The sequence below is a fragment of the Hirundo rustica genome, chromosome 17 (genome assembly GCF_015227805.2).
Source record: "Hirundo rustica isolate bHirRus1 chromosome 17, bHirRus1.pri.v3, whole genome shotgun sequence".
NCBI classification, from domain to species: Eukaryota; Metazoa; Chordata; class Aves; order Passeriformes; family Hirundinidae; genus Hirundo; species Hirundo rustica.
In genome coordinates, this window is record NC_053466.1 from 4092505 (window position 1) to 4114304 (window position 21800).

A 21800-nucleotide genomic window follows, 5' to 3' on the forward strand; every position below is an offset into this window, starting at 1 on the left:
GTGCCCTGTTCCCTCCATAACCGCCCCCCCCGCACCACTTCCGGCGCCGCCTCCCGGCCGGTCCGCGCGCTCCTGCCGTCCCCCCGGCTCCGCGCGGCCGCGCGGCCGCGTTCCGGTGCGGCTATGCTGGAGGACGGGCCGGTGCGGCGGCTGCTGCGGGCGGGGGACGGGGCCAGGTCCGAGAGGAGCGGTCGGCTGTGACGGGAGAGGCTCGGGATGGAGCGGGAAGAGGCTCGGGATGAGCCGGGACGAGGCCGGACCTGAGGGGAGGGCGGGTGGGGGGGGGCTCGGTTAGGTCTGTGCGAGCCCTCGGCCGAGCGCTTCCTTTCTTCTTTTCCCTTCTTCCCTCACTTTCTTAATTTCCCCTTTTCCCTTCCCTTCGCTTCCCGCTTTCCCTTCCCCTCTTCCCTGCTCTTTCCCCCTTGCCGTTTTCCTGCGCCGTTTCCCCCCTTCCCCTTATCCCCGTTCCCTTTCTCCCGTTCCCCGGGGGAGGCCGGGGAGCTGCGGGCTCTCCCTCCTGCTCCTTCCCTCGGTTCCCGCAGCTCCTTCCCTCGGTTCCCTCTTTTCCCGTTGCAGGCACCGAGCCATGCGGAGCTGGGGGTTGCTGGGGGGAGCGGCGGCGGCGCTGGCGGCCGGGATTTACGTTCTGTGGGGCCCCATCACCGGCAGGAAACGGCGCCGGAGAGGTACCGGAGGGGCTGGGGCTGGGGAACGAGTGCTTTGTTTAACCCCGCCGTGTGCTTTGTTTAACCCCGCCGTGTGCTTTATCCCGTTTTTCCAGCTGGCCTAAACGCTGCGAAAGCACCTGTCGGTGTTTCTCGCTGCCAGCGGGCAGGGTTGGGTGGGATTTGGGGGAGGAATTCTTCGCTGGGAGGGTTGGGAGGCTCTGGCACAGCTGCTCGGGGGATGGCACATCCCTGGAAGTGTCCGAGGCCGGGTTGGACGAGGCTTGGAGCAGCTTGGGATAGTGGAAAATGTCCCTGCCAATGACAGGGGTTGATCTCCCAAGATCCCTTCCAAACCATCCTGGGATTCTGTGAAAGAGCGAAAAATCAACTGAAATACCAAAACCTGAAAACTGAGCTCCATTTCTTTCTGTAATTACAGCATTCCTCCTGCAAACCCTGATGTTTCCCCAGGATTTCTTGATGTAAACTGTTGCAATTCTCTTTGCAGGGCTTGTCCCAGGGCTCCTGAACCTTGGCAACACGTGTTTCATGAATTCCCTGCTCCAGGGCTTGTCCTCCTGCCCCTCCTTCATCAGGTGGCTGGAGGAGTTCACGGCACAGTACAGGACAGAGCAGGAAAAATCCCAGGAACATCATCAATGCCTGTCAGTGACTTTGCTGCAGCTCCTGAGAGGTACTGAGACATTTTCCCGTTGTGGCAAACCAAGGATGAAATATTTGAGGAGAAGTGTTGTCATTTTTGGCCTCTTTTCCCAAAGAAAGAAGCTCGTGGGGCTTGTATTCACTGTTTTATTTCCCTCTTTAACTTTCAACCCTGTGGCCAAAGCTCAACCACCTTTCACAGAAGGGTTGAATTCCTTAGGATTCAAGAATTCTAGAATTCTTTATAAAAAATATCAGCGAATAATTTAAGCTTTTTTCTTGCTGTTGTTCCCCAAGCTTACCATTTTCCCAAAAATCCGGGACCATCCAACCACACTTTGCGAGGTTTCGGATAAAAAATATTAAATATTTAAGGTTTAAGATCCATTTCTGGGCCAAATTCATCTCTGACACCCTCAAGTGATGCCCTGGCTCCCCTCCCAGGGTTGTTTTTAAAGGAAATCCCTTGGAAGTTCTGCCTGGGGATGTTCCTGTGGCAGTGCTGTGAGGCTTTAACCCTGCCAGACACCAAGCTTTACCCAATTTTGGCTCCTCCTGACACTCCTGCATTCCCTTCTCCAGCTTTATCCTGCCAGGAGGTGACAGAGGACGATGTCCTGGATGCCAGCTGCCTGCTGGACGTGCTGAGGATGAACAGGTGGCAGATCTCCTCCTTTGAGGAGCAGGTGAGTGCAGGAATTCGGGAAAATCCCCTTGGGCTGGGGATCCCCCAGAGCTGGAGCTGTCAGATCTGAATCCTGCTTCCAAAAAAAAAAGAAAACTGATGGAAAACATCCAGAGGTTGGGAATAGGGCTTTCAGGGAGTTCCTGGCTGCTTCCAAACCTTGTCATTACCAACAGGGCCAGGAATATTAAACCAGAACAGATCCAGCCCTGAATTTCCCTGTGGATAATGGATCTGTGCTCTGCTCCCAGGGTTGCTCTCCAGCTCTCCAATCTCTCCAGGAATCCTAATTATTTGTGATTCTCCTCAGTATTTCCAGTGCACTCCATCAGTTATCCCACTCCTAAAATAGATTCCTGATTTCCAAGGATAGATTTCAATCCCAGCTTCTGAGGAAAACCGGGATTTGGGAATTCATCTGGGGGTATTTTTTTCCTCCCAAGTCTTTTAGTTCCTTGGGAGTTTACATGGCCCAGGATGTCTTTAGTACCTTGTGCTGTTAGGAAGCTTTGGGGAACAACAAAATACATTCAATGTCAACGCAAATGCTATTGTAACAAAATATTTAATGTCGCTATTTCAATATTTTATTGTCTGTTGTATTTATTATGTACTTGTGTTAAAGAAATAAAAAATAATTACAAATATGAGTATAAATATAAATATAAACATAAATATAAATATAAACATAAATATAAATATAAATAATAGAACTATAAATCTGGGCTCTGAGCTGTAGTTTTTCCTTGATTAACTATGGGATTCCAGCCCTCCTGGACTGGTTTCTTTTTTTTGATGTCTCTTGCTTCTGACTGCATTTTCAGGATGCCCATGAGCTGTTCCATGTCCTGACCTCTTCCCTGGAGGACGAGCGGGATCGGCAGCCCCGTGTCACCCATCTCTTCGATGTGCATTCCCTGGAGGTGATCCCACTTAGTTCCTGAGCAGAAATTCCTGGAATCTGCCCAGCTTCCCAAGTAGAAAGTGTCTGTTTAGGATGTTTGGGTTCTGTTCCCAAAGCTGTTCTTTAATCCTTTGGTAGGAACTCATCAATTTAAAGAATTCTCGGGTTTTCTGAAGAAAATGTCTTGGAATTTCCAGTGGTCCTGCTTTCCTGAGGGTTTTTGCATCCCTGAATCCATGGGAACGTAGGGATTTCAGTTTTAGTTACTCTGATCTGTAGTTCCCACCTGAGAAAGGGTTGAAAACTGCAAAAAGGGCATTTCTGGAAGAGTTTTATGGAGGTAAAATTGGTCTTATCCCCCAGCTTGCTGATAAACTTGATGCAGGTGGAAAATGCTTGGTTTTGCCTAAAATATAGACCAAAAAAAAAGAGACAAAAATCTCCTATTTTAGTGTTCTGCAGATTAATGACTCCTGTTATAAGCAACTGTCAATTATAAATTGGTCTTGTACCAGGTTTTTTTGTTCTTGAAATATAAAGAGCCGCTGAGATTCCCACAATTTTTCTAATGCCAGAAAAGCCAATTAGGGATGAAATAGGGACACATTTGATACTTCATGTATTAAATTGCTAAATCTTTCCTATGTTGGTGAGGTGAGGTTAATGAAATGTTTTTATCTCCCTCTGTAGCAACCAGAAATAACCCAAAAGCACATAAGCTGCAGGACAAGAGGTAGGATTTTATCTCTTCTGGATATTCTGAATATTCATAGGGTAGCTTTGTTTATTAAGGAGATAATATTAATTGATCTTTGTAGTGAACTGAAAGAGAAATCAAAAAAATAGAAATAGACCTCCGTTAATTATTAATCACAAATGTGCTTTGGAGGCATTAATTTTGTTACTGCGGGGCAAGAGCGTGGGATTGGAGGGATGAAGGAGGATGGATGGAAAATCCAAGGACAATCTGTGTTGCAGGATCTCTTCCCCCCGTGTCCAGCCCCTGGAAATCTCAGCACCCTTTCCACGGAAGGCTGACCAGCAACATGGTCTGCAAACACTGTGAGCACCAGGTGTGGAAATAGGGAATATTTTATGTTGTTATTATTAATATCTGTGTCACGTGAGAAGGGGTATCCCGACACCCAGAGTGGAACCGTCATCCCTTGGTGACGAGCGAGGATTAATCCCTGAATAGACTAAAGAATAGAAATGTGATGCACCTTGTAGGGGGGTAACAGCTGCCTCATCAAACAGAATAATGGATGTTTTATTCCATTATTGAACGAACATTAATTAGTTAATGATATTACCACTCACGTGGCTGAGTTTAGGACTCGCTGCTCATTCAGCACGTTTTGCAAAGGCACTTTAAAATCCAGTTATCCCAAGTAAGGAGATGAAGATAACCTGGATAAAGGGAAAAAAAAAAATACAGAAAGCAAACCTCATTTATAGCCCAAACCAAGAGAACGTCTGTATTTCATCTCCCAAAACCTTGCAAACAAATTGAGCAGGAGGAGGCCGAGCAGAACATTCCTGGTGTTCCCTGGCAAAATTGGGAAACTGGGGAGGGGGTTGGATCCTGTTCCACCAGGGAATTATGGACAGCACAGGGCACAGGCTCTGCTTGGGAGAGTTGGGTTGGATTTTTTGGGGGCTGCTGATGCCTTGAGAGGTTTCCTAGAACAGAAGGTAGCCAGTGCTACAGGAATAAAGTGGGTATTTATTAAAAAAGGCCTTGGGCAGTTCAAGAGCCTGGCTGAGGTTATACCCAAGATGGACCAGGGATCACGTATTTTTACACTTTTAAAAGGTTTGGTCCATTTACACATTGGGGTTAATTGTCCAGTTACAGCTTCAGGTAATGAAGTCCCGTCCTCCCAGATTGTTCTCTGAATTTGCTGTTTGCACTTTTTGGGCCTGAAACTACAACGATGTCCTTGGTTCTGTGGCTGGAAAAGGATTGTTCTGTCTGACAGAAACTAAACTGTGAGGAGAACTTGCCAACACTTTGTATGAAGTGCAGAGTTATAAACTAAGGCAGGACAGAGTCTGGGAAACACGAGAGGTAAAACTCAAGGCATCACTGATGTGAATCCTGGCTCTGGAATGTTCTCTTGCAGAGCCCTGTGAGGTTCGACACCTTCGACAGCCTCTCCCTGAGCATTCCAGCGGCTGTGTGGGTACGTATCCCACTGCTCCCTGACCCCTCCTGCCCTTCCCAGGGCCTTTCTCAGGTGCACAGGACATTCAGAGCTACTTTGGGACTCGATTTTCCTGCCCTTTTACCATCCTGTGCTGCTGCAGGACCTTCTCCCTCATGGGTGGTGCGAGGTTCCGATGAGTCCAACAGGCAGAACCTGCTCACACCACCAGAGCTTTCTGTTTCTCCTGGTGGAGGATTTGATCATTTCTGTGGAATTTGAAAAGCCCAGATCATATCCCAAGGGCAGCTTCCCATCCTGGAAATTCCCATCCCCTTCCAGCCTTTTCCAGAGGGTGATTTCGACTGGGAATTTTTTTCCTTTCTGCCTCTGACAAACCTCAAATGACAAAACGTTGTGGATTTTTGGGATCTGCAGGATATTTCTGGACTGTAAGACTTCGTTATTTCATGTCTGGTAGTGATTTCCTTCCGCTGCTGCGCAGGAAAATTGTGATTCCTGTTTGCAGAGTGCCCTCCTGGACAGCCAGGATTGGGATTTGGACACATTTTCTGCTCTTTTTGTTTTGTTTTATCCAATCCTTGGCAGGGCAGGATGTGAGGAAGTGCAGGGATGAAGCCTAAATTCCATTAAAAGCTGTATTTCTCCTATGGAGGGGGGCAGAGAGTATAAAGTGAGCCCTGAAGTGCTGGAGTGAGAGATAAATAGGAACAGGTCAGGAATGTGTGGTTTGAAACCCCACCGAAGGGAATCACTGCTGTTGTTATCAAAAGGCTGCAGAGTTTTCCACGTTTAATCCAGGCTAAAGGAGAATCCCCTCAGTTCCATGATCACCCAAAGCCATTTAGTCAGTTCTTTCATGAAATAAATCTGCAGCTCTGTGGCTTCTCTATGGAAGAAATTATTAAAAAATCCTTTCCCCAAAATCCCCAAAACTGAAATTCTGCAAATAATTCTGGCTTCTCTTGGCACTCAGGGTCGTCCCATGACACTGGACCACTGCCTCCATCACTTCATCTCCTCAGAGTCTGTGAAGGATGTTGTGTGTGACAACTGCACCAAAGTAGGTCCCCTTTGATTCCTGTCACTTTGATTCCTGTCACTTTGATTCCTGTCACTTTGATTCCTGTCACTTTGATTCCCGTCACTTTAATTCCTGTCACTTTAATTCCTGTCACTTTAATTCCTGTCACCTCCCCGCTCAGTTTTGACCCTGCTGACACAATCCTGCCTTCACTTCCCACCTCCTTTTCCTTCAGGACTTGGGGAAAGCCTCTGGGATTTCAGATATTTAACAAGTTCTTACCTCACAGAATGTTTGAGGCTTTACTTACTACTGCTGTTACAAAATCTACAAATATTTTATTCTGTGGTTGCCAGGTATCACCGGGGATCGTTTTTTTAATTCTGATATTGTTTAAAAATCAACAGAAGAGGCAAATGAGCACAGTTCTGAGTGAATGGAGTTCTCTAAATGCTCATTTCTGCTTGCATTTGGTTTAGAATTTGGATCCTTTAGCAATTCTGAAGAGCATTCCTAGGTGTGATTAATGCACTGAGCATAAAACAGACAATTAATTGCTCCTGCCTGCAATTCGTTTTTTTTCCCCTTTTCATTCCAGATCCAGGCAGAAGGAATTCTGAATGGACAGAGCATAGAAAACCAGAGAACGACGTTTGTTAAGCAGTTAAAGTTAGGAAAGGTGAGGCAAAAAAATCTCCTAAATCCTGTCACACAGTGACCTCTCTCTTTGAGCTGGCTGTGTCCATTTCTTGCTATTAGAACACAAATGTTTTACTTTTCAATTTTACTTTTCAAATGCAAATATTTGTGGGCATTGAGGCCTCAACTCAGCAGAACATCAAACATTAAACACTTAAAGGATGTGAATGTTCTCCTGCTACTTAGCAAAACACTTAAATGAGAGTTTGGCTCAGTGTCATTCCTTAGACTTGACATTAATTCTTCTTGATTCGTATTTACGGGGTTTGTAGCATCTTGAGCAATTCCACGTTTCAGAGAAATTAAAATATTCCAAACACAGCTGGTGAGTAAACATCAGGTGTGATTTCTAGGAGAAAACTTTTTTTTTGGTTTTTTTTGCTCTGTAATCCTGTCATGCAAAGGCCAGCAGGGCACTGGTGTGTAATTAGGAGCCTCAGGTGCCAATAATAATAATAATTATAATAATAATAATGTTCTTCTTGCCACAGCAATGATTTCAGCTCTTTATAACTCCTAATGTTTTTGGGTTTCCGCTGTGCAAAGCCGTTGGTTATTGGGGATTAGGAAATATCAGGAACCTCACAAGAATTGTTTTAGGGACACTGTTGCCACTGAGCTTACACTGAGATAAGGGAAGTGCATTTCCTTATTCCCTGGGCTTACCGCCTGTTTTCTTTCCATGAAAAATGTGGATTCTCCTTTCCTGAAGCTGCCCCAGTGTTTGTGCATCCACCTGCAAAGGCTGAGCTGGTCAAACCAGGGCACTCCCCTGAAGAGACACGAACACGTCCAGTTCAACGAGTTCCTGGTCATGGACATCTACAAATATCGGGTTCCTGGTCCCAAATCCAGCCAGGAGCAGCTCAGCCAGAAAAGCTCCGAGGAGAAAACCCCTGGAGTAAAGGATGGGAGAGCAGGGAAACCTTCAGGTACCTCCTTTGCCAATAAAACAGTTCAGCTCTTGCTGCATTTCAGGGGTCAAACCTTCTCTGCAGGATCAAGCCATGGGCAGTATCTTGATGTGGGGACAGAAATCCCCTTGCCATTCCCAAATTTACAGTTCAGTTTGGGTAATTTCATATTAAATATACTATTAAATATTTTAATTTTTAAAATTAAATATACTCTTTAAAAATTAAATATACTAAATGTATATTTAAGAAATAAATTACAAAACGCAGCAGGGAATTCACGTATTTTATGTCCAAAGGTGTGTTGAACGTGGGATGTCCCTGGGTTTTTCTTGTCGGGGATCTCTTCCAAGGCTTCAGGACAAGCAGAGAAGGAACGCTGGGCATGGTGAATTCTGCAAAAAACAGTTGGAAAATCCAGCTGTAGGAGGTCTGTCCTTAGGCAGCTCAATATTCCTTTAGCTGGGATTTTGGACACATGGGAATATTTCCATATTTGCCATGGAAAACGAATTTGTATAAAATATCCATTGCCTTTGGGTACTAAAATCAACAAATCACCTTCATGTCCCACGATGACTGCAGGAGCAGGGCTGCTGTTCTCAGCAGCAGCATTAAAGTTAAATCCCTGAATTTCTCCTTCCTCTGGCAGATGCAGAGCCACCAGCTGGAACCAAACCTCTCTTCATGAATGGTGCCTCCTCTTCCTCCTCTCCCTCGTTTTTAATGTCCCCAGGAACTTTCCCACTTGCTGCATTCCCCGAGTGCAGGTAAGTCAGAGATTTGTACCCTCTCTCTTCACTTCTGTCCTTGTCCTGAGGCTGTCACCCAAGGCAACCTTTGTCCCAGCTCCTGTGCTTGCCTCTTGGGTGATTTTTAATCCTGGGAAAGGGAGTAGGGCAAGTTGCAAGCAAAACTCAAAGTCTCCATCCTCTGGTTCCTGGTGCAGTAAATCCTCCTGAACAGCCGTGATCTCACAGCTGCTGGTTTCCTCTAGCCCTTCTTTCCCTTCGTTTTCAAAGGGCTCTAAGCATTCCATAGAATTTTTTTTATTTTCTCGGATGTTGTTGATTTCAAGTCGCCCCTGCCGTGGTTCCACTTGGTAAATCACCCCTGGGGCTTCTGCTGATAATCCTTTTCCACAGAACTCCAGAATGGATTGGGTTGGTAGGGAACTCAGAGACCCCCTTAAGGAGCCCCCCAGATTCCTCACAGGATCCCCCAAATTCCCTCATGGGGCTTTGGTGTCTTCCCAAAATGGTACTGAGACCCCCCCAGAGGCTCCCCAGGACCCCTCAGTCCCCCACCAGACCCCCCAACTCCTCCAGGGACCCCCCCAAATCCCCTCAAACTCTCCCTGCGACCCCCAAACCTCCACAAAACCACAGGAGACCATCCAGTGCAGTCCCCTTCCCATGGGCAGTGTCACCTGCCACCATCCCAGGTCACTCCAAACCCCATCCAGCCTGGCCTTGAGTGCTTCCAGGGATGGAGGAGCAGGGAAAAGCAGTTTGGATCACAGAATGGAGATCATCCCGTCCCACCACTCGCCACAGGGCAGGGACACCTTCCTAGATCGGGAACTCTCCACACAACCCTCCACTGCAATTCCCCTCAGGGAATTCCAGGCAGGAATCCTGCTTACTCTGGTGTCTGTGTCTGTGTCCCAGGGATCCACCCTCGCTCCAGGCAGGAATCCTGCCTGCCCTGGTGTCTGTGTCTGTGTCCCAGGGATCCAGACCCTCGCTCCAGGCAGGAATTTTGGCTGCTCTGGTGTGTGTGTGTGTCCCAGGAATCCATCCTTGTTCCAGGCAGGAATTTTGGCTGTTCTGGTGTGTGTGTGTGTGTCCTACGGAGCCAGACCCTCGCTCCAGGCAGGAACCCTGCCTGCTCTGGTGTCTGTGTCTGTGTCCCAGGGATCCATCCTCGCTCCAGGCAGGAACCCTGCCTGCCCTGGTGTGTCTGTGTGTGTCCCAGGGATCCCTCCTCGCTCCAGGCAGGAACCCTGCCTGCCCTGGTGTGTCTGTGTGTGTCCCAGGGATCCAGACCCTCGCTCCAGGCAGGAATTCTGCCTGCCCTGGTGTGTCTGTGTGTGTCCCAGGGATCCAGACCCTCGCTCCAGGCAGGAATCCTGCCTGCCCTGGTGTGTCTGTGTGTGTCCCAGGGATCCAGACCCTCACTCCAGGCAGGAATCCTGCCTGCTCTGGTCTGTGTGTGTCCCAGGGATCCCTCCTCGCTCCAGGCAGGAATCCTGCCTGCTCTGGTGTGTCTGTGTGTGTCCCACGGATCCCTCCTCGCTTCAGGCAGGAATCCTGCCTGCCCTGGTGTGTCTGTGTGTGTCCCAGGGATCCCTCCTCACTCCAGGCAGGAATCCTGCCTGCCCTGGTGTGTGTCTGTGTGTCCCAGGGATCCAGACCCTCGCTCCAGGCAGGAATCCTGCCTGCCCTGGTGTGTGTGTGTGTCCCAGGGATCCCTCCTCGCTCCAGGCAGGAATCCTGCCTGCCCTGGTGTGTGTGTGTGTCCCAGGGATCCCTCCTCGCTCCAGGCAGGAATCCTGCCTGCCCTGGTGTGTCTGTGTGTGTCCCAGGGATCCCTCCTCGCTCCAGGCAGGAACCCTGCCTGCCCTGGTGCCCGTGTGTCCCCGCAGGGCCCCGCTGTACCTGTACCGCCTGATGGCCGTGGTTGTTCACCACGGGGACATGCACTCGGGACACTTCGTCACCTTCCGGCGCGCGCCGGGCGCCCGCGGCAGCCAGTGGCTCTGGATCTCGGATGAGTCCGTGCGCAGGGCCAGCCTGCACGAGGTGCTGGCTGCCAGCGCCTACCTGCTGTTCTACGAGCGCGTGCACGGCCGGGCCCAGCCCCAGAGCCCGGCCCAGCGCTGAGCCGGGAGCGCCGGGATCATCCCAGAGCCCTCGGATCGTCCCCAGAGCCCTGTGAGCGTCCCCAGAGCCCTGTGAGCGTCCCCAGAGCCCTCGGATCGTCCCCGGAGCCCTCGGATCGTCCCCGGAGCCCTCGGATCGTCCCCAGAGCCCTCGGATCGTCCCCGGAGCCCTCGGATCGTCCCCAGAGCCCTCGGATCGTCCCAGAGCCCTCGGATCGTCCCCAGAGCCCTCGGATCGTCCCCAGAGCCCTCGGATCGTCCCCAGAGCCCTGGGAGCGTCCCCAGAGCCCTCGGATCATCCCAGAGCCCTCGGATCGTCCCAGAGCCCTCGGATCGTCCCAGAGCCCTCGGGAGCATCCCCAGAGCCCTCGGATCGTCCCCAGAGTGCTCGGATCATCCCCAGAGCCCTCGGATCATCCCCAGAGCCCTCGGATCATCCCCGGAGCCCTCGGATCGTCCCAGAGCCCTCGGATTGTCCCCAGAGCCCTCGGATTGTCCCCAGAGCCCTCGGATCGTCCCCAGAGCCCTCGGATCGTCCCCAGAGCCCTCGGATCGTCCCCAGAGTGCTCGGATCGTCCCCAGAGCCCTCAGATCATCCCCGGAGCCCTCGGATCATCCCCAGAGCCCTCGGATCGTCCCCAGAGCGCTCGGATCGTCCCCAGAGCCCTCGGATCATTCCCAGAGCCCTCGGATCGTCCCCAGAGCCCTCGGATCGTCCCCAGAGCCCTCGGATCGTCCCCAGAGCCCTCGGATCATTCCCAGAGCCCTCGGATCATCCCCAGAGCCCTCGGATCGTCCCCAGAGCCCTGGGAGCATGGAGCCTCTCCCTTATGCAAAACCTTCCCCCCTCCCGGCTCTTCTCTTCTGGGAATTGTGGTTTGTACCCAAATCCTGCTGTTCCGGCCCCGGGTGTGTGTTGAGAAGCGTTTTCCTGCCTCGTCCAAGGCTCTGTTCCATGTCCTGACACGGCACTTTTCCCAGGGAGATGCGTTATCCCACACTTCTCGTTTCCCAGCGGGGAGCCCTGGGAAGGGTTGATGTCCAACTGCTGTTGAAGAGCCCCTCCCAATCCCGATCCCGATCCCTCCCCTGGCACCTCTCCATGACACACCAGCCCCTCCAGGTTCCCTTCCCTGTGGCAATGGCTGGGAATTGCGTTTTGTACCAAAATCCCTGGAGCTGTTCCGACGTCCAGCCCCGACGCGCTGAGAGGCCTTTGTCTGTCAGGGAGGGATTCTGTCCCACGGCTCTGTTCCCGATGTTCCCCCGTGGGCAGCCCTGGGAGGGGGCCAGGGGAAGCTGCTGTCGGCAAAGGCGACGATTTGAGACACAAAGTGCCTTGAGCTTCCCTGAGCAGCTGCGTTGCCACTGGCCCGGCCCCCTGCATGCCCACGGTGTCCTGGGAATGCCTCACAACCACGGGATGAGCTCCTGGAATCGCATTTCTCCTGACCTACCAAGAAAAAGCGTCTCCACCAACGGCCCCGATCCGATTTCCCCGTTGGCACCATCTTCCTTCTACTTTACTTCTTCATAAAACCCTTCTCCTGATTTAAACTGCTTTATCCAGGAGATAATTTTGTATCTAGTAAGAGCCGAAACCTTAATTTATTGCTCCATACCTTTGGAATATAGCTGGAATCAGCACATGGAGGTGTTTGCTAGTGCTCAGTGTTGTCGTTTCCTTCAGCACTGTTGAATCCAGTTGTTTTGTAGCACCAACTACAATTTTTAATGCTGTGATTTCCAAGCTGCTGTAACTCTTCTAGACTTGCCCTTCCCATTTTATTGCTGGGATCTGCTATTCCCAGCACTGGGATCCACGCTCCTGGCTTGCAGCTGAGCTGTAGAGCAGCCCCTGGCTTTGTTAAATGGAATATGAACAGCAGGGCCAGGACTGATGGGCACTTAACTGGTCTCACAGAGAAATCTGGGAGTCCTGCATCAGTTCCAGGCTGCCCTGTAAATAGAAATATGGGGAATTCTGTTGCTCTGGATTGTTTGATGTGCAAAAAAAAAAAAAAATTAAAAGTGATTTCTCAAAGCACAGGGAGAAGCAGCAAAAATCCTCCTTTAAAAACCTGCTTTTAAATGACCAGGAATAAAACACGTAGGTTGTTTTTAGCTCTTTTCTGTCCTTGTGAGCTTGGAGGAGAAAAATGCTTCATCAGACAAGTTTTTTTTGTTGTTGTTTTTTTTTTTTTCAGCGTGAAGTTTTCAAATAACAGCTGTCTTAAATAGGTTTTATTTTAGGGCAACTTTGTACCTCATGAATTCATAGTGCTGCCCAAAGCTCGGGGGTGCTCACACTCCCTCAGGAGAGGCTCCACACCAGCCAAAGCAGGAGTGGTAAAATGGGCGGATATGCAAAATTCTTTACACAGCTCATCATTCCAGAGTCTGGAGCACAATTCCTGGCCCAGGTAATGCTCATGGGTACATAAATATTGATAAATCCACTGCTGGGTTGGGACCTGGTTCCTGGCTGTGCTGCATGAGCAGTAGCTTGGTTTTAATCTGTTTTAAGTTAAACCAAGAAAACAAACAACAAAAAAAAGCTTGAAGGATGCAAAATGCCAAAAATTTGCCGTGGCCGTTGAAGGGAGAGCTGACAGAGCTGGAGAAGGAGCCAGCCCTCCCTGCTGGGAGCTAAAACCATCACCCCAACATCTCCCTCCAGCAGATCTGCACCTCAGAACTGAAACCATTTCCAGTGGCAGTCCTGCACGATCCACTCTGCTTGGGGTTTTTTCCTGGATTTGGGAGCTCAGCTGAGCAGCCCCTTGGCTTAGCTGCGCTGCAGGAGGGGCAGAGGACACGCACACTACGGACTGAAATGCGCAATCTGGCAGCGGGGACAGGGACAAAGTCACCTCTTCCCGCACAGCCAGCGGGTTTCCTTTGCCGAGAGCAGTTTCCCTGGGCTGTGGATTGACTCTGCATCTCCCTCAAGGGCTATCAAGGGGAGGTTTGAACTCTTTTTTTTTTCTGGCTTTGCCTGGTGGGGAGGAGAGGATGGGCTTGGCTTAACCCTCAGGCGAGGAAGGGAACAAATCCCAGCCCCTCAGTCCTGGCCCTGAGCTGTGCCAGACCCTGGCAGCCCCGTGAGCACCGGCTCTGTGCAGGGCTCTGGGAGCTCATCCTCCCCTCTGGAGGTTGCTGGGCTCCGTCTTTCCAGAGCTCAGAGAGCTTTGTTTTCCAGCCAAACCTCCCCTCTGGGAGGGCTCTGTGCAGCCACAAGGCTCAAAACGCTGGTAACTCGTCCCTCCCAAGCTGCCACGGTGGAGGAGGAGTTAATAAATTGTAAAGAATTAAGAGTTCCCAAGGTGACAACTCTGTGTTTGGATCGTTCTCGTCTTATTTTGTGTGTTAATTTAAAAAATGTCTGTTCCAGTCCAAGCACTGCACTGCTGTTGGAAGTTGCTTTTTGGTTTGGTTTTTTTTCTCCCCCCCCCCCCAATTCAGGGTATTTTTGTAACTGTACAGTAGCAATAAAAGAACAAACTTGGTAGAAAAAAAATCAGCGTGGGGATGTCTTGAAACAAACACCAAGCTGGGAGCCAAAGGGGTTGAAACAACACTTCACAAGCCCTGGATAAAGGATTTTCTGCAGGAGCTCCACAGAGCATCTCAGAGTGGCAGAGGGTGGGAAGTACCAACTCCCAATTGTCTGCACAGGCCTTAATTCCATAGGAATAACGGAGCCACCACTGAAGGCCAGAGCCCAGCACGAATTCCAGTGGCTGCAGCCAGGTTACACAGGATTTGGTTCCCATTCTCACCCAGGACTTGCCACTTCTGATGCCTCAAGATCTCTTGGGGACTGGCCAGAATTCCCTCGTTTTCAGCAGGATTTCCTGCGGGCGTGGAAGGTGATGGCTTTCAGGGAGTCAGGATGGGATCCCTAGGGATAATTACTTAGGAAAACACACTCCCAGAGTGACAGCCTTCCAGTGGAAATGGGACAACCCAGCTCTTCCCCACAGGGGCATTTTTTGCTGCCTGTTTTTTGTACAAAGGATCTGAGCGAGGAAAAATCTTGTGCTTCCTCCTGCAAAGAGCAGCCTCATCCTGGAGCAGAGGAATTCAGACAGACAGGAGTCACAGCAACTCAAACACCCATCCAGGCACACTGCACTCCCTGTCCTCACACCTCAGCACTCCCCTTCTCCACCTCAGGCTCATTTTTGCTTTATTTTAATTAAAAAAACCCCAAGCAAACCAGAGCTCGTTGCCAGAAAGCTTCACCCACCAGCTTGTGGCTCACAGTGTTCATGAACTGCTGCCTCCAGGCCATGCAGCATTTTCATCTTCTTGGAAGGCTGCTTAGACAAAGATCAGCTGAGAACAAACTTCTTCCCCAGCAAAACAAGGGTAGCAACCAGCAAAAATAGGGATCAGCAGGACCACAGCAACAAACCTTGCCCCTGAGATCAGCGCCCAAAGTCTTTAGCAGCAGAATTACCTATTTCTAGTGCCTATTTATTTGCTCCTTGGATCACCACAGGGGGAATCCACACAGTTCCAGCAGGGACCAAAACTTCACTTTTCAGAGCCCGAAGGCCCCGATGGCTGAACGCTTCCCTGCCTGGTGGCGCTGGGCAGGATTTTCCTGAAGGTAAGGTTGATCCTGGGAGCCAGCACCCTCCTGCGCGGGGGCAGGCTGTGGTACCAGTACACGTTGGTGGGGTGCTTCATGAGGAGCAGGCTGCCGTGGGCCAGCTGCAGGGTGATCCTGCCCGTGCCCGGCATCCCTCCCTTCCCCCGGTGATCCCGGTGCCGGAAGACGAAATCCCGGCAGGCTCCGAAGGACACGGAGGCGATGGGGCTGCGGGGAACCAGCTCCTTCTCGTCGTCCCGGTGCTCGCCGATGTGATCCAGGCCGTCTTTGTACCTGTTGATGACCACCATCAATGGCTTCATAATGTAAGAATTGTTTCCTAATTAAACAATTCAAATGCTGCACGAGTTTTGTCGTTTGTTTTGGTTTTTTTTAAATACATTTGAAGAAAAGGCTGCTGGAAAGGGGCTGTACCTGTTGATAAGGACGAAGTTAAAGGTGTGCCCTGTCTCCGAGGTGACGCGCTCCCGGATCCGGGTCAGCACCGGGATCCACGGCTTAGGGTGGAATGTGACCCCTGAGTAAGTGTAGGACAAGCCAGGGTCTCCGTAGGTGACCTTCTTCCTGGGAATCTTGTGCCACGTGCCAAATACGTGCAGTTTTGTCAAGTCATCTGTTTAAACAACACAGGGGAAGGATGAAACCTGGCTCTGTATCGTCTCTCCACACTGGATCTGCAGCTTTTGGGAATCTCCAAACGGGAATGAGGGTGCTCATGCCAACCCTAAAGCTGTCATCCCTAAAGCTGTCATCCCTGTTCCCAGGGTTTGTGTCCCAGCAAAGTTGGACACTTTTGTTCTCCCCCTGGAATGGGATGAACAGGACCAGCACCTCCATCGCGTATCTCACACATCTCCAACAAATTCCAGTCACCACTCCAGGATTATCCCTTGACAAACACTCCCAGCTCAGCAAAACCGACCCTGCGGGGTCAGACCTGTGCTCTTGGCTTCTCAGCACCACGCTGAACGAACACCAGGCAGCTGCAGAAATCTCCCAGCGTCTGCCAGCTCTGCCCGGGGCCTGGGAATTGCGCTGGGACTCACCTGGGTGGGCTGGGCAGGGAAATGCTTCACTGGGAAGAGGTAAGGGGGATATGGAGGGGAACAGAGCTGGACACAGAAGGGTTGAGCTTGCAAGGGACCAGTGAGCGCCATCCAGGCCACCCTCCTGCCCGAGCAGGGTCTCAAAGAGCACTGTCCAGGCCCTTCGGGAGGCCTCTGGAGCCTCGCCGGACAGCCCGTGCTCCGCCACCCTCACAGGGCAGGAATATACCTTCGAAATACTCCACCTCCTTCTCCAGCTCCTGAAAGATCTCGTCCGCCTCGGCCTTGCCGAAGAGGATGCGGTAATCGCAGCTGAGCCCCTCGGCGCGGATCTCCCGCGGCGGCGGCCGCCCCGGGCCGGGCTCCTCCAGCCGGGGCCTCTTCCCGCCGCCGTCCCCCGCCTGCCCGCGGGGCAGTTTAACCACGAACCCGTCCATGGGCGCACCCGGGACCGCGGGGCGATGCCCGGGGGAGCGGGAGGCGCGATCCCGCGGGAAACGGGAGCGCGCGCCAGGGATGGCGGCGCTCGAAGCCCCGCCCCCTCCCCAGCCGGCCCCGCCCCGCAACGCACGCGCGCGGTTTTGGCGCCGAATTCGAGCCCCGCCCCGCTCCGGTTCCGCGCCGCTGCCGCCCCTCACTCGCCCCCGGCCGCGCTCGCTGCCTGCTCCGCTCCGCCGCAGCCATGATCGGGCAGAGGACGCTGCACTCCTTCTTCAGCCCCGCGCCGGCCAAGAAGCGCGGCCGCTCCCCGGAGCCGGGCGGCGATTCTGAGGTAGCGGTCGGGGGGCTGAGGGAGCCCCGCGGCTCGGGAGGAGAGGAGGGGAGGGTCCGGTGGCGGCACGTACGTGTCTGGCTCTGTGTGTGCGGCAGGGGGCCTGGGGGCACTGGCGGCCTTTTCTGAGGGGAGTTGGGGGGGCGCTATTCCAAACTCCCGCGCGGCTCCACGCGTGGCGGAGCTGTCAATCAAGCGGCCACGCTCCGCTGCCGCCCAATGGGCGCTGAGACCCTCCCTGACGACACTGTTGCTAGCTGCAATCCTCCCCTCCGGCCGCGGCGAGCCAATGGCGAGAAGCGTGGCTACTTCCCGCTGACCAATAGCGTGCGCGGGGGCGGGGCCAGCTTGGCGCGGCGGCCAATGGGGGCGCGTTCTGTGTTTTGCCGCGGCGCCGCCGCGTGCGGTGGGGCCGCCCCTTGGGCGGGGCCGGGCTCCGTTCCGCCATGGTCGCGCCGCTCCGTCCCCTCGGGCTGAGCTCCCGCATCCTCCGCGGCCTCCGCAGCCACCTCCCTGCCCGCTGCCTCCAGGTGAGCGCCGCCAAGAAGGCGAAGGGAGCCGACCATGAGGCGAGCCGGACGCTGAGCGCGGAGCAGCAGGAGCGCATCCGCAAGAACAAAGAGGCGGCGCGGCAGCTGCTGGCCGAGCGGAACGTGCCCCCGGGCTTCGGCGAGAGCTGGAAGCGGCAGCTGGCTGGGGAGTTCTCCAAGCCCTACTTCGTGGAGGTGAGCAGCATTCCCCGATCCCAGCCCTGCCCGAGCGGCCGCTGCGGGCCCCGCAGCCCCCGCTGAGCCCCCGCTGCCCCCGCAGCTGATGGAGTTCGTGGCCCAGGAGAGGAAGCGCTACACGGTGTATCCGCCCCCCGAGCAGGTCTTCACCTGGACGCAGATGTGCGACATCTGGGATGTGAGTAGAGCCTGTACGAGCTGAGTCTCTCAGCTGCTCCGGGGGGGTTTAAAACCGTGAAGGTGCAGGGTGGGTGCACGGACACGTTCCCTCAGTGTTTGGTCCCCTAAACGTGGATCCCGTGGGATGTGGTTGCTGTTGTTTGGCTCACATAACTCATAAATTCAGCCTTCCCTTTCATGTCTGATACCGAACTGTGATTTTATTGTTTTATTACCCTCACAAGCCACAGAACTTCCTCTGATCCTTTTGATCTTTTTTTCTGGTGTTACCAGCTTAACCTAGTTCATAGTTTGTTTTGTTGGTTTTTTTTTTTTTTTTTTTTTTTGATCTTGTACGTCTCTTGTTCTTTTGATTGATCAGTAAAGGACTGTAATGAAAGGAAAAAAAAGACAGACTAAGGCAATGTCATTTCCAATAAAACCTGTCAAAAGTATCACAGCAAGTGTGGCATAAAGCTGAAATGGGATGAAACTTACATGGAAAATAACAAGGTGGTTTTTTGTGACTGTGAAAATGTTGGTCTTCTGACTGAAATGATATTAGTTATATTCATTATTTTGGCAGCAGAGCTGTAGGGATGATAATCCTTAGTGCAAGGTGAGCTCTGTGTTCTTCAGCAATGAGATATCTGGGATTTAACTTCAGTTTCTTGGAGGGGTTGTGGCTTGTGGCGCTTCTTTGTCTCTATTTCAGGGTAACGCTCATTTCTAAGCCTTTTTATCCCCCACTCTCTGGGAAATAATAGTGATTGCAATTCAGTGCTAACCAAGGTCTGCTTCCAGGTAAAGGTTGTCATTTTGGGTCAAGATCCATACCATGGACCTAAGCAAGCTCATGGGCTCTGTTTCAGTGTGCAGAAGCCTGTTCCACCTCCCCCCAGGTATGAAAACTTACAAAATCCTTTTTGTTCCCTAATTATTTGCAGTTCTGTGGCGCTCAGGGCTGGGAGCCAGAAAACTGATGTGGTTTGCAACTACTTATATTTGAGTTGTGCATCACCTGAAAGGAGAATTCTGCGTAGTTTTGGTGATATTCTGGATTATTAAATCTCATTTAATAGTCTCATTAAAGCTTCCAGGCAGACACACAGAGTCCTTGCTGCCCTGGCTCTGCAAATAGCTTTATTATCTTAAATAATAAAATTAAAATAAATGTTCTTCTTGCCTGCTTAGAGCAATAAGTGGTGCTGCTTGCTCTTATCATATTAATAATCTTCTGCTGGTTGGGTTTGCAGCTTGGAAAACATTTACAAGGAGCTCTCTGAGGACATTGAGGGCTTCACCCACCCTGGCCACGGGGACCTGACGGGCTGGGCCAAGCAAGGTGAGCTCAGAGACACTCAGTGATGTTCCCCTTGCGGAGCAGAAAAGAATCTTATCTGAAAAACATCCCTGTGGGTGGAAATAAATCCACCTGTAGGAGAGAAAACCACTTCTGAGCCCATTAAAATGAAATTTGGCTTCATCAGCAGGAAAAAAAGCAGGTTGAATCTCAGAACCACAGAATGATTAAAGCTCATCCATGGCCCGGGTTGCTGAGAGCTCCATCCAGCCTGGCCTTTGGGCAGTCCAGGGCTGGATTAACTCTGGCTTCACCCTCTGGATGTGCTTTGTTTGCCAGGAGTGCTCCTGCTCAACGCGGTGCTCACGGTTCGGGCTCACCAGGCCACGTCCCACAAGGAGAGGGGCTGGGAGCAGTTCACGGACGTCGTGGTGTCGTGGCTCAACAAGAACCTGCACGGGCTTGTCTTCATGCTCTGGGGAGCCTATGCCCAGAGGAAAGGCAGCTCCATCGACAGGGTACACCTCCTTCTCCGCAGCCCTTCCCTCTCCCTGGATTTTCCCTCAGTTCGGTGGACACTAGAGGGCACTTCCCTTACGGAATTGGGAATTTTCCCTGCCTGAACTCTGTCAAATCGAGTTCTGCTCCAGCTTAGCCTTTGCCAGAATTAAGCAAGGAAAGTGGAGCAAGTGTGAGCTCCTGCTGTCAGCAGTGTCTCGCAAGGACAGAGATGTTTTTCCTAGTTAAGGGCTCATGAATCAATGTGAAATCTGCTGGGGGGATGACAGCAGTTGGGAAATTTATGTCTTTGCTTAGTGGGACAGAAGTTCTTGGTCCTTGTGGCTGGTTCTTTGGGTCTCAGGCTGGTGCAGGGAGGGGGTGTGAGGGGAGATCACACCTGCCCAGGAGCAGGAGGAATGGGGGAAATCACCTGCCCTGGAGCAGGAGCAGCCAAACCCCTGCCAATCTAACGAGTGTTTTTCCTCTGCCATCCCCAGAAGCGTCACCACGTCCTGCAGACGGTTCATCCCTCACCCCTCTCTGTCAACAGAGGGTTTTTCGGCTGCCGGCACTTCTCCAAGACAAACGAATTCCTCAAGAAATCTGGGAAGAAGCCCATCGACTGGACAGCACTCTGAGCTGGGGCTGAGGCCTGGGAGCAGCCCCTGGCTCAGGGGTTGGGGCGTTTCTGAGAAACTCTGCTGACCTGAGAATTGCTCATTGGGTGTTGATCAATGAGCAAATGACCAAACTTTCGGAGATGGTTATATTTTTGTTTTAAACGTTGATTTTTCAGGAGCGTGTTGGAGTGTCTGATGGACAGCTCTGCTGCTGGAACAGAACTTGGCTTGGTTTGAAGCAAAAAAAAAAAAAAAAAAAAAAAGACCCCAAACACCAGAGTTCTGTGATAATTTGTGGTTGTTGTGGCGACTGGAATTTATTTTCAGACTCTGGTGAAGGGATGTCAGTTCTTACTGAGATGCTCAGCTTTTGTACATGCCCTGCTGCCTCCTTCCCATGCAAATCCAGTTTTCCTATTTAGGGGGAATGGAGCTGACTCCATGGGAGGGGAAAAGGCTTTTGGTTTTAGCTTTTTGCTACAGATTTATTACAAAAATGGCTTCTCAAGGCTGTAAAGAAAATTCATGGTCAGTTGCTTGGTGTATCCACGATCTCAAGATTTTGGGATAAATCCTCCCAGCAGCCGCAGGGAGGCTGTGACCAAGACCCTTGGTAATGCTTTTGAATGTTTTGTTGGCATTTAGACAGGAAAATCAAAAGGTTTTAGGTTCTTCCAGGGTGTGTAATCGCCTGGATGACAGGTGAGCTGTGCTGACCAAAGACCTGGGGGTGCTTGCTGATGGCAGCAGCGAAGGTTTGGTCATTGACATCTCCCAATTAATGGACCGATAGTTGCAAATTACTGCAGATCTTTTTAAGATCTTAAAAGAGGGAAATTTGTGATTTGCCACCTTGGGAGCAAATTAGTTTCCATCTACTGTTGGTTATAACTGTTAGGATTTTGAGGAGGAAGAGGTGTTAAACTTCATACTCCTGGGTTTCCAGCCCATCTTTGAGTTTGTAATTCCTTTAATGGACCTGAAGAGCCTCTTTTTTTTTTGGAAATTACCCCAGTTTTTATAGAATATCCTTGTAACCCTTCCTCTGGTGTTCTCTCTGAGGTAACACTATCACCAGTGACGTTTATGCTATGGCCTTGCTGTAGATGTTGTTCGCTTGGGTTTTTTCTTTTTTTTTAATTTTTTTTTTTAAATAAAAAATCACTTTGTTTAAACAATGATCTTGCATTGGTGCTTTAACGCAGGGAGGGCAGGAATGGGGAGTCCCTGTTTCTCCCAGGGAGCCAAACCCAGGAGCGTGTCCTTGTCCTCGTCCCTGTGACCAGGCGCGGGGCCAGGGCACCTTTGTCCCCCAAGGATCGGGTGTCCCCCCTCCCTCTTTCCACCCTCATCTCCGGCACAAGTTTTCCAGACACGTTAGCAGGGAAATATTTGTGCTTGACGTGACCGTCACGTGTGAGACCCAACTTGGAACAGCCTG

The 21800-nt window shown here is 51.4% G+C and overlaps 3 protein-coding genes across 3 annotated transcripts; 2 read left to right on the plus strand and 1 right to left on the minus strand.

Moving 5' to 3' along the window:
* Positions 1-307: 307 nt before the first annotated feature.
* Positions 308-10690, plus strand: USP30 (ubiquitin specific peptidase 30). Its single transcript, XM_040080962.2, has 12 exons — positions 308-686; positions 1177-1362; positions 1914-2017; positions 2841-2939; positions 3611-3653; positions 3899-3993; positions 5047-5106; positions 6065-6151; positions 6711-6791; positions 7524-7743; positions 8378-8495; positions 10373-10690. Exons 1-12 carry the CDS (start codon positions 587-589, stop codon positions 10608-10610), a joined length of 1431 nt encoding a protein of 476 aa, XP_039936896.1. The 5' UTR covers positions 308-586; the 3' UTR covers positions 10611-10690.
* Positions 10691-14068: 3378 nt separating this feature from the next.
* On the minus strand, positions 14069-16771 carry ALKBH2 (alkB homolog 2, alpha-ketoglutarate dependent dioxygenase). The gene is made up of 3 exons (XM_040080963.2): positions 16506-16771; positions 15645-15843; positions 14069-15503 (listed from the first exon to the last, which is right to left on the minus strand). Exons 1-3 carry the CDS (start codon positions 16711-16713, stop codon positions 15152-15154), a joined length of 759 nt encoding a protein of 252 aa, XP_039936897.1. The 5' UTR covers positions 16714-16771; the 3' UTR covers positions 14069-15151.
* Positions 16772-16958: 187 nt separating this feature from the next.
* Positions 16959-21531, plus strand: UNG (uracil DNA glycosylase). Its single transcript, XM_040080939.2, has 7 exons — positions 16959-17048; positions 17579-17773; positions 17859-17954; positions 18740-18837; positions 19192-19280; positions 19578-19756; positions 20237-21531. Exons 1-7 carry the CDS (start codon positions 16959-16961, stop codon positions 20375-20377), a joined length of 888 nt encoding a protein of 295 aa, XP_039936873.1. The 3' UTR covers positions 20378-21531.
* Positions 21532-21800: the final 269 nt, after the last annotated feature.